A 12,500-nucleotide genomic window follows, 5' to 3' on the forward strand; every position below is an offset into this window, starting at 1 on the left:
TTGCCTCAGTTGTGTTTACGGTAACGCAGCTTGTATAATTGCATTTAAGGTTGTTTTTTACTGAATATCGGTTTTGATAGTATCATAGGCCGTTTTGATTTCAGTGGAATGAATTAGGTTTAAGATTTCCCAAAAGCGCTATTCAATTATGTATTTCCAAGACCACAAAGTGGAGAATGAGTGGCAAGACACCTTTTACCTTGGGTTATGGTGAAATTTCAATTCAGTAAGATATCTTCTTCGTATGGCGGACGAGCCTCAGGGGCCTTTACTTGTTAAACATCACTACTGAATGAAGTCCAGCGAGATATCGTGAATTGTAAAGACCGAAGTCTGTTACATCCCTATATAGCATAGCATATCAAGGAGTGGAATTTCACCGTTCTGTTCAACTCAATGGTGAATTTAATGTTGTTGCGTCTCTCATTCAGGTCTGAATAACGAAAACCGTCGATGCTTTGAATTTTTACATTACTTGAATGGAAGACGCAACAACATTAAATTCACCATTGAGTTTAAACAGAACGGTGAGATTCCACTCCTTGATATTCTTATGAAACCTATCTGGAGTAGAAATTGAGAAAAAAACAAACTTTTATGATCAACAGAAATCTGCATCGTCAGGAATCTTTTGTTCTCCCGAGCTTTGCGGCTTGCATGTACAAGAAACATTTTTTCGATAACATTTTTATTTCAAATCTGCCTGTGGTTTGGAGTGTATACCCACTTAAGTTGTATGGCCTGTAATTTTTGTGCACCTGTTTGAATACATGAATCAACTGCGTGCCCACTCACTCCCTGAATGGCGGGAGTAAATGCCACCCAGGCGTCTTGTTTGAACATAATTATTGTAACGAACATAGAACGGGTGGAAATCAGAAGTGGAAGTGAAAGTCGACTTTTCGTATTCTAGGGTAGCTACCACACAGCTCTATTTTCAATGGAACGGTATAGGATGCAGTACCTTCCGAGCAGAGTCTCTTTGATCTTCCTAGATAAGTCGGGAAGAGGAAGAAGACTCTGCCAGCCGCCTCCACATTTCGCTTGAGCATGCATTAAAAACCCAAATGCATTCGGTGTCAGTAACGCGTGACCAGTAACCACAAATCAAACAGCCGGGATATTTTCGAACAACTCTGGCAAACACACGACAACCAAGGAAACAATGATTTCCTTGGAAACTCGAGATAGTTAATAATACCTTGACATTGCCATTTCATTTTTTATTGAAAAATTCTTACGTTTCAGGCAGACTAGTTTCTGTAACCGACATACAGAGGAAATACTCATGGGAATTTAGACAGTTAATTTTAAAAAATATTGATGCCGCGATGGATCATGGCCGATAATTAAACAATTGTTGATCAGTCGAAACTAGACTGCCTACTCATGCATTTCTTTGGACGAGCGGCAAATCAAAGAAGGTCGAGGTGGCAGAGTCTTCTTCCCCTTCCCGACTTTTCTACAGTAGGAAGATCGAAGAGACTCTGCTCGCAGGGTAAGGATGCAGTTGTCTTGTGTCTAAGAAGTAGGCTCCATTTTCTTTTACGCCTATTTCCGGGACGAATTACAAGAGCCGTTCCAATAGCTGCGTCCTGACCCTTCCAAACATCGCTATAAAAATAGACACTTAGCAATGCAAATGTGGTAACGCCAAAGAAATTTAAAATAGAAAACGCCACACTTCAACTTGCCACTTCCGTTTGCTTATACTCTAGGTACGTCTACAGACGCAATCAGGCCGTCGTTTGGTTCCGTCGCTGCATTTGAAACCTTGAGGATTCGGGTTTCAGCGGTGGCTCTGGCAACTATTGTAGCTTCCATTTTCGAGGTCATTCAACTACGCTTGTAACTCTATTTTATTTTTCTTTCAATTTTTTTCAATGATCATGGAAAGATCTTCAAGTCGGGTGCTCAATTAAGCAACTTACGAAACTCGTGTAAACCAAAAGCTTGCTTGATCCAAGATGGTGGCCATTCAGTGAGGCACATATATCTCTAAACAACGCTTATATGAGAATCGCCGTGAGATTGAATTCATTAACACCTGAGAATATTTGAAAGAAAATGTGTTTTGTCCGCAGAATGAAAAAGCACTGGTTTCTGCCCAATCGTTGCTTCGTTTCTGTGTATTATGTCGAGACACTGATCAATTTTTATTAAAATCAAGTGTTCAATTAGCTGTGAGTGGACATAAAGATTGAGTCCATTTTGTCCTTAAGATCAATGCACCTTCTTCACGAGTCGATAACCTGTTCGAGCAATACCACGTCTAACCTAGGTAAGCGTTATTAGAGATGCACAGTACGCTATTTCTCTTGTCAACATGGTCGCCGGGTAAATCTTGATAGCGGTATTTAACAGCAAAGAGAAAACGTTTTTCGTCATATTGGTACGAAATTATTCAAACAGGTTACAATGTTCAAGTTAATGGAAATTTAATTAGTTCTTTATGTAGAAAGGAAGAAAATCATAAAAGAATATGCTTGCGTTTGGCGAAGATGGATCCCTATAGAACACATTGCCATGGTTCGATTAGCCGTTTGCCTATAAAGCACTTGCTGAAATTGTTCTCGCCCTTAAAAGCGGTGGCCCCTTGATTTTGTTACATGTAATGTAATTTTTCAATTTTCTAGAATGCAATTTTCACAAGAAGTAATGCATTTCGCTCATCGCATTTTATGCTCTGTGTAATTCGGTAATTGCTAGACTCACGAGAAACAACCGCAACGAAAAGTTTTACTTTTTGCCGACCAAAATTAAGAATTTCAAGTTCATTCCATTTAGCCATATTAGCCTTTGGTAGTAAATATTTTCATTTTGAAATTTTCATTATAGAGACTTTTGAAACCGCTTCACAAAAATATATTTTCTTTTAACTGACTTTCCTTTATTTATTTATTTTTATATATATATTTTTTGAATGATTAGTGCAAGCAACGATTTTTTTTTGTCCGCCGCAGCAAGTACATGTGGGATTTTATTCCACGAGAGAAACTTATGTCTTAGTGCTAGTGTTGAATATCTCTTTCTTGAAAAGCGGTAGCCTTTTTATACGAAAAACACTTTGTTAAAGTGGAAAATTTCATCTTCTATATCTTCAGTGCTAAATTTAGCAGTTTTGAAAGTCCGTATGCAGTTTCGATTTATGCATGTTAAAAAGTGGTCAGTTTTTTTCTCTTGAACATTCTCTTTCTTATGAAATATTTATGTTTGATCTTAATTTTTAGCACGTTAATTTAGGCCTAATTTGTTCCCCTGAATGCAAGACAGTTCAAGAGACCATGTTGCATTTAACATCTCTTACTTCCTTGTGCCATTGACGAGTAAGCAGTGAAGTTCAAATGAAACTTATAAGTGACAAATTTCCAAGTACAGATAATCATACCATTTTGATATCTGGGTTCTGATATAAAAACCATATTTTCCATTTAGATCGTTTACAAATATTTTAACCGCGGACGAAATCACTTCTTGAGGGGCTTTCAACAAGATCGCGCCGCTTAAGTCAGCCACATTGGACACATTGTGGTGCTTTTCGGGGGAGAATTTTCATACTTGGTGAGTCCAATAACATGTGCAGTAATTTCACATTTTTGCGTTCCGAATTTCGCTGAATTTTTTGCAACTAACAGACGAACGATAATTCATTGAATCATTTGAGATTCAAACGTGAAAACAGATGACATTTCTAGTTTTTTCGAATAATTAGTTTTTGTAGGCAAGAGAACGACATTTATCCAGGCAAACTAAGTGAACTATCTACGGTAGATTGTCTACCAGGATAGTTTTATCAAACTGTTTTTTCGTTCCTCTGTGCACAAGAACTGACCCTCTTCTCTCCAGTTTTCCTCAAACAGATTGTCAGTTTCTAGTCCAAAATAATCTGGTTTCAAGATAGAAATGATAATAAAGTACAGACAGTTTTTTCACATACGGTCTCTTTATTAACTGTTAGACTCAAGTAATGTCGAAGTAAACACACCATTGTGCATGCTGAGGTTTCATGCGAAGATTTTATGGTGAATCATTTTGTTATTTTGCGATCTTTTGGTTGATCATCGTTATTATCAATTCATTTCGACTGCGGTTTTCAAATTTACGACCAGATTTTTATGACCAGATTGTGTGGAAGGGCTTTTTTCAGTTCGCATAAGTCACGAAATTTGGTAACTAAAATTGAACTGGGAACCCTTCTATACTCACGTCAATGTATTAACTTCTTAACCGGTTATTTCCCTTCTAAAGCAAGGGTGACGACTGAAACAAACTGCAAAGGAAAGAAAGCGAACTGATCCAGTCTCTTTATTAAATTCTTACTATTAGAACGTCTGAAAATTAGGACAACATTAGGGCTGGCGCAGTGGTCACGAAGAACACTTGCCTCGCTCCAACGTGGCCGTAGCTTGATTCTCAGACTCGGTGTCAAGTGTGAGTTAAGTGCTCTGCTCCGAGAGATTTCCTCTCTCATCAAAAACCAATTTTTAATTTAACAATGTACAGTGTCTCCAATTAGTGTCCCAGCGCTTGTAGACTTAACACTTGACATTAACATCAAGTTCATTATTATTATAACGGTCTTCTTTTGTTTTTTTGCTTCCCACCCCTCCCCCATTCCTTCGCATCCCCCATGCTCCCTACGGATTGCCATGCGAGGTCGTATTCAGGCTAAGTCATGCACTATTGCCCAGGACAATACAACGGATGTGTTTTACCCGTTTACAATTTATTAGTAATATCTTTTGTTCGCATTACATAACGGGAGTTTTTAGGAAACTTTTCAATTCTAGTTACCGTGTCACAGGGAAAAGATAAGGCCTTAAGGACTGTGCCTACTAATTAAAGATATTTTTGTCCCGGTGTGTGATTATGCAGGAAATTGTAAATCTTAACAAGTGTTATTGAAATCCAAAAAGAAAATTGGGGGTAACCACGCATTTTTCAAAGATAATTCATGAATAATCTTTGTAAAAAGCTTTAAAATACAAAGCAATCTATGGCGTTCTTTCTCAAATTGAAGCTTAATTATCTCTCAAAAATGCATGGTTACCCCCAATTTTCTTTTTGGATACCAAGAGTACTTACGAAGGTCTACTTTTTCCGGATAGTTTTAAACCGCGCAAAAATATCCCTTTATTAGTAAGCATCACCGATAGGAATTCCGAGTATCTCGAGATGCGCAGAACGTGTGCGCAATAACAATAGTAGGCACCGTCCTTAAGATCTAACCTTTTCTCTACTTTATATATGTATATGCTGATGTCCGATCTCCCCCATAGATCACTTTCTTGTAAAGCGCATTTGAATATACCAATAGAAAATGCGCTATATAAATTCATTACCATTACCATTGTGAACTCGCCAAGTGGACACACTAGTAAGTTTTGCTTTCCTTTTTCAGTATTTTTTCGCATATGTTGGTTGATCCAAATTACACTTCGTCGAAATTAATTGAGTCAAACGTCGGACTTGTCATGAACACAAGGAAGGATTACATTTTTGCAAACATTGACCGTGTAGCACTTATGTTTGAGCAGACTTAACTGATTAGAGTGTAATGTGAAGTGCTAAGTTTCTACCCCATATGAACCATGTGAGCGTTAGCCCTAATAATGGAAATGGGCCCACACAAGGACAGAGAAAAACTCTGACCAGGGTGGGAATTGAACCCACGACCTTCGGGTTAGATCACCGCTGCTCTACCGACTGAGCTACAATTTTAGACGGGAGCAGGCCGTGGGAACTGACGATGTTAAAGTCACGGCAATGAACATGTACGAGTACAAGGAAGGCGGATTACGTTTTTGCAAACATTGGCCAATGACCCATCAAACACATAACTTTCGTTGTCTGGATCAGTAATCTCCTGATCAGACTCAACAGTTCTATCTAAAGTTGGTTTTTCCTTCTTCGACGTCTCGTTTTCTTGTTTCTCTCCGTAAATATTTTCAAGAACGACTTCTAAACACTTGGATGTATCCCTTGTCGTTTTTCTCTCGCCTGACGAGTTCTTTGGCTCTCCGTTTGATTTTTCATCCATAACTTTGTCGTGTCATAATTTCCCATTTTCCATTGTAGAATTTTTGGAAGACTTTAATGGGCTATTACTTCGAAATGTCTTGTGCAAAAACGTAATCCTTCCTTGTACTCGTACATGTTCATTGCCGTGACTTTAACATCTTCAGTTCTCACGGCCTGCTCCCGTCGGTAGAGCAGCGGTGATCGGCTGACCCGCCGAAGGTCGCGTCAGAGTTTTTCTCCGTCCTTGTGTGGGCCCATTTCCATTAGTAGGGCTAACGCTCACATGTTTCATATGGGGTAGAAACTTAGCACTTCACATTTCACTCTAATCAGTTAAGTCTTGTCATGAACACTATTCGTTCTATTCTATTCATCTCGAGTGAAGTTCGACGTTTGGCCCGGGTTTTAGTCTTAGCTTAAATGAGTTACCGGTATACTAATTGCAGTTTTATTTCGCTTCGATTCGGAACGTTGCAAGCCTGGATTTTTTTGGGCTCAGTCCTTCGAACTTCTTAAGTTGCTCCGCTTACTGCGACGATCTTTCCAAATTTCATTTCATTCTATTTCTGTTTGGGACGATAAAATGTGCGATAAAAAAAAAAATTGCAAAAATTGCAGAACAGGGCGGCTAAGGTTATCACCAAGAGTAGTTACGACGTGAGTGCTAAGCATCTTCTTACCTCACTCCGCCAGGACAATCTCGCTAAGCGTCGGAAAAAGCTTAAAGCCATCCTAATGTTTAAAATATTAAATGGTCTTGCTCCGGATTATCTACAGGACCTGTTTTCAATTCGCACCACAAAATATAATGTCAGGAATTTAGAAATGAAGCTTAATTTGGCCAAACCAAACTCCAATTATCTCAAAAAAAGTTTTAGCTACAGTGCGGCCTCACTAAGGAACAACTTACCCAACAATTTACGTACGATCGAATCAGTTAGATCTTTTAAAAAAAGAAGTGAATCGATTTTATGACAATGAGGGTTAGGCTCCCACACGGCAACCTTGTAAAACAGTATTTTTATTGCTGTAGTAATTAAGTACTGAATTTTATTGTACTATAGCTATTGTATTCTTACTGAAGGTTTTACCGTGTTTAAATAAAGTATGTATGTATGTATGTATGTAAGGGCAAATATCTAAAACGTATCCGGTTATTTTTGAATCCGCAACTTTTTCTTTCCGGATTCAAAAACATTCTCATCCACACGTTTTCAAATCGAATTTGTCCGTCCACACGTATCCGAAAGATATCCGGATTCACCCTAGTACTCAGGACTCCTCAAGGAAACAGAGGTGACAGAGCATGCGCCATGAAACCCTCGGCAGCCACCTTGAGAATTGATTTCACGGTCAGGAACTGGATTCGATCTTATTACGTCGTCGGATAAAAAATTCCGGATTTTACGTCCACACGGTTCCGGATTCATAGCGGATTCTGGAGAGAGTATTCAAAAAGTTCCGGATTTGCCAGCGAATTCGCCGGATATGTGTGGACGGAAGGCGTATCCGGAAAGAAAAAGTTGCGGACTCAAAAATATCCCGATACGTGTGGACAGGGCCTAAGAATTGACCATCTCCAAACGGGCTTGATTGGTGGTTTGCAACCAATCTCTGAGGACACAGATAACAATGCTGCAATGTACAATTGCTGGTGGACAAACAAAAGAAGCTAATGAGAGATTTTTTGTTTTCGTTCACCAACATGGCGACGATGAAGTAACGTGAAAACCACCAATGGCTCAGCTGGTAGAGAAAGTGCAGAGCCGGTTATGGACTCAAATCCTGTCCAAATCGGAATTTTTGTCGGGTCTCCTTTGCAACTGCTTGCAAAAGTTGCTCAGCTAACTGCGATGACTTTTCCAACTTTCATTTCATTTTATGCCGTATGTCAAATATTTTAAACTTCAATTATTCGAAAAATTCGATACGTTTTAATAGGAGGTTTTCACGTAGCATTATCACCGCCATGTTGGTGGACGTAAACAAAAGATCTCTCATTAGCTTCTTTTGTTCGTCCACCAGAAGTCGTACATTTAACAAATTGATGTCAGTTTTTCATTCGTCTGTCCTGTTATTGATCATAGATTTCGCTTTGGATCCACGAGGCGACAGCCGAGTGAATCCGCAGACTACTTTGACAATGTTATGACGAAAGGCAGTGTCAATAACAGGATAGACGAATGAAAAACTGACACCAATTTGTTTTTTACAATAACAAAAGGGCAGAGGGATCAAAATTAAGTCAAAACACGAGAAGAACGCGGGACAAAAATGCGAGCAATATCACGTCATTATCGCATAAGTTATAAATTTAAGTGCGCTTATTGACAATAAAAATTAGCCAATGAGCGCACGAGAATTTAGCAAGTCATTGTAAAATTCTCTATTGTTATTGGTGCCCCTAGAGGTTGGTTGTAAACGTCCTATTTGTCTAGCTTTGTCACTACATAACAATACACATCGTTTACAACCATTTGTAACGTCTTGGTGATATGATTTCGACATCGATAAATGAGCGTTAATTTGTAAAATTAAAAGAGTTTGAGAATTATCCGTCTAACGGAGAGGATCAGGGATTCGTATGCTCCTATTGTCCTTAACGTAACGTTCTGCTCTCACAAAAAAATTCTAATTAATCACTTTAACAAGGCATGCAAATTTTGAGACGAAAACCACGTCGACAAAACTGATACAAGATAAGAATTTTCAATGAAACTATTGAATTCTTTTCACACAATTCTCAAAGAGGAAATGAACGTTTTAGCAACGCCACGGTGGCCTTTAATCTTACCGACGTGGTTAACATGAGAATCTGCAAGACCAATCTTCTGTAAGAAGAGCTTGGTACGTCAAAACATTGTTGCCCAGAGATTCCCATTTCACTAAAACCTTTCCCGTAAAGGGCTAAGCCTTACATTCCGCACAGCTGAAACATTCTTCATAAACCGCTGTGTTTACTTTTATCGCAGGTTTTTTCAACAAAGGCGAATGAAATGGAGGACTCGAAGCTAAACGACAGCATAGTTGTGAGTCTAACCAAACGTACGAAAGGTGGTGTCGGTTTTTTGGCTTGTAAGTCTGGTCCGTATCTCACCGTGTCCCACGTGGTAAAGGGGAGCGTGGCAGACGAAACTGGTGTCATTAAAAAGGGAGATGTCATTCTTGAAGTGAATGGCAAGTCACTGGAAAACGTTCCAAATTTAAAGGCCTTGGAAATTCTTGACCAGGTCCCAATCGGCGAGACGTTGGATTTAAAAATTCGAGCTCAGAACGGGTATCAAGTCCGCCTGGAAACTGCTTTTGACGAGGAAGGAGTAGTAAAGACAGTTCGAAGTAATAGCCCATTAAAGTCTTCCAAAAATTCTACAATGGAAAATGGGAAATTACAAAACGAAAACGTTATGGATGAAAAATCAAACGGAGAGCCAACGAACCCGTCAAGCGAGAGAAAGACGACAAAGGATACATCCAAGTGTTTAGAAGTCGTTCTTGAAAATATTAACGGAGAGAAACAAGAAAACGAGACGTCGAAGAAGGAAAAACCGACTTTAGATAGAACTGTTCAGTCTCATCAGGAGATTACTGATCCAGACAACGAAAGTTATGTGTTTGATGGGTCAGTTGGTGTCCAGAAATGCCCAGTCAGTGGAGCATACTCGCAGTATCAACAACCAAAGTATATCAAGCTAGAAAACCTCCTGACGAATACTTTCACAACGGATACACTTCATCAAAAGACAGCAGAGGTGATTTTGAATGTCTTGCCATTGTTGCTGTCAGTACTAAAGCGTAGAATTGTACGTAACCTTAGGTGACCTCCACTCCTTCGAAAGAATAAATTAAACCGAATGAAATGTCTGTAATCAAATCGTTTTTATCTAAAAATAATAATAATAGCTTATTACTCTTTCAAAATTTTCGGCTGCCCTTTACGGTAGTAGTTCCGTTTGCCCTATTGTTCCGACACAATGATAGCTTTTGGGTAAAAAACAATAGGCAATCAAAACCCATCACAGTTATTTAAGCCGGCAGGGCCCTTGCAATTTAAAACAAAACTGACCGATTCTGAAAGCCTTTGTTTCCGTCGAAAACGCGTTCTTTGAAAAAAAAAATCAAACAAATTTTATTGTTTACATTATTTCCTGTTGTTTGAAGTTATGTTTCTGTTGGAGTGCAGGTTTCATTTAAATTAGGGCCTGATTACATGAAGAATCAGTCAGCCCAGGTTGAAATTTCAGCCGGTTAGCCGGGCTGAGATTTCAGCCCAGGTTCTGAAAGAAATCCTCTTGAAATGAAAGTGGCGATTTCATGGAGCAGGTTTCAGCCCGGGCTGAATTACAGCCTGGGCTAAAAACCCTAGCCCGGTTTCAGAAACAGGGCTAGGATTTTCAGCCCGGCCAAACGAGCTGAAAAATACACGCCATGTGATCGAAATGAAATTTCAGCCTGGGCTAAAAAAGGAAGGTGAACATGCGCATTAATTGTGTTTTCGCATCTTAGTAAATTTGCACGGAAATTTGCGTTTTGCGCCCGGGCTGAAATTCATCATGTCATTGCAACAAAATTTCAGCCCGGAGACGAGCGAAATTTCAGCCTGGGCTGAAACTCCCCATGTAATCAGGCCCTAAAGTTAGTGTAGCTGAATCTTGAATGAAATAAATGTGCATATATTCGAAGTGCGGGTTATAGACGAAGTAATCCTCTCACATATCTGGACAATTTAGGCAATTGTCTCGTAATTATAGACACCTCGAAAACTTAAGTGGCTCTCTCCAATGGGATTCTATCCCATGACCTCTGCAATCCCTGTGCAGTGAAGCCACTCAGTTGGGAGCAGGTCAATAGACCATTTTCGAATAGGCCTTTTTCGATATATTAAAATTCAGCTGGAAAGAGAGGCTCTGAGGACAAAGACAAAGGAAAGCGGATGATATGCAAATATTTTTCACATTCATTGCAACGTGTTTCTATTGTTTTTGTCCTCACTGCCTCACTATCAAGCTGAATATTTGATATTTCGAAAATGGCCTATTCTCACGGCTGGATTGGATCTAGCATGGAATGGAGGCTAATGCGGGGAAATCTTTTCAAATGTAAATTAATTTGCCCGCATTAGCCTCCATTTCATGCTACAATACTCGTCATAAATCGTTGAAACAGACACCGTTTCTCTCGAATTTTCTGGAAAAAAAACTTTGAGATTTCTACTTCACACTGTTTTCCCCCCCGAAATGTGCCTTCTCCCTCCCCAATGTTGAGCCACACGTGTTTTGAAGCACTGAGACCACTGTGATACCCAAATCAACATTGGGAAGAGGAAACAGACACAAGTGTTTCAAGATTTTTGACGAGTATTGTAGATCCAGTCCAACCGTTAGAATGCGAAACTGGCCTATTTGTTGGGCTCATGTGTTCCCGTGGAAGGACTCGATGAATGAAATATTATAAATTCATTAATAAATTCATAAATTCATAAATTCGTATTATAAATTATGAATTCAAATAAAGTTTTGCTCTCACACACAAAAAGCTGGGCATTTCAACAAGGCATGCAAATTTTGAGGCGAAAACCACGTCGACACAACTGATACAAGATAAAATTTCAATGAAACTATTGAATACTTTTCACACTTCTCTCAATGCGTTTTTTGTTAAAGAAGTATCTCTACAATCCGGGTCAAAAGACTTTGGGACACTAGTCAATTTTTGGGCGAAAAGTAGAGAATTTGCTATACATGCTTCCATTGTTTTATGAGCAACGCGTGTTTTTCTTTCGCTGCCTTTTTCGCGGCCCCTCTTGCCCCCAGACAATGTTGAAACATGCGAGCGATCGATGAACGGATCTTGATTTCGGAGACCGTGAAAAATCAACATTGTCATGGGGGGAAGGGAAAAAGCGGGAATTGTCCCAACAGTTCTGACCAGGATTGTCTGAGAAAAGAATTTCTTGGTAATTGGTCTCAATGCCGGCTAGCCTCATTGAATCTCATTAGAGAATTGTCTCAGGCAGTAAAACAAAATAATGCACCGGTGAAGAGGTAGTGTGAGGAAGGATTGTCAAAACGGTGGGTTGCCTTACAGTGCGCAGTCAAAAGTTCTCGGCCACATTTCTCGGCTATTTAAAGGAAGATATTTAGGTATAGAAATTACTTTTAAAAAAAGACTGAAAAAAACATAACAATTCTTTCTTTTCTATTCATACAAGCGCCTTTTGGCTTTAAACGATCACCGCGTGTGTATTTTTCAACATTTCTCACCCTAAAAACAGAAAAAGATCATATTAGATATTAGCTTATTATTTTGCAACAACCGAGAAGTGTTGAAAAATGCATTAAGCGTTTTTTTATTCAGAAACGAACGCCAATAGACGAGTTCACGCTCTTGATTGCATCATGGGTAATCAGGGCAACATGGCGGGAAATTCAAAGGTTTGTATAGAAATTCAGAGCAAAGTATACTGTACATGACTCTACTTT

The 12,500-nt window shown here is 39.2% G+C and overlaps 1 protein-coding gene across 1 annotated transcript in view; it reads left to right on the top strand.

Annotated features, from left to right (window-relative positions):
* Positions 1 to 12,500, top strand: part of LOC137989270 (nitric oxide synthase 3-like) — a 212,883-nt gene that overhangs the window by 1,196 nt on the left and 199,187 nt on the right. Inside the window, 2 exon segments of the mRNA XM_068835106.1 lie at positions 3,436 to 3,561; positions 8,994 to 9,770. Coding sequence (XP_068691207.1) covers positions 9,018 to 9,770 — 753 coding nt within the window. The 5' untranslated portion in view covers positions 3,436 to 3,561; positions 8,994 to 9,017.

The sequence above is a fragment of the Montipora foliosa genome, unplaced genomic scaffold, assembly GCF_036669935.1.
Source record: "Montipora foliosa isolate CH-2021 unplaced genomic scaffold, ASM3666993v2 scaffold_449, whole genome shotgun sequence".
In the NCBI taxonomy this organism is placed as follows: Eukaryota; Metazoa; Cnidaria; class Anthozoa; order Scleractinia; family Acroporidae; genus Montipora; species Montipora foliosa.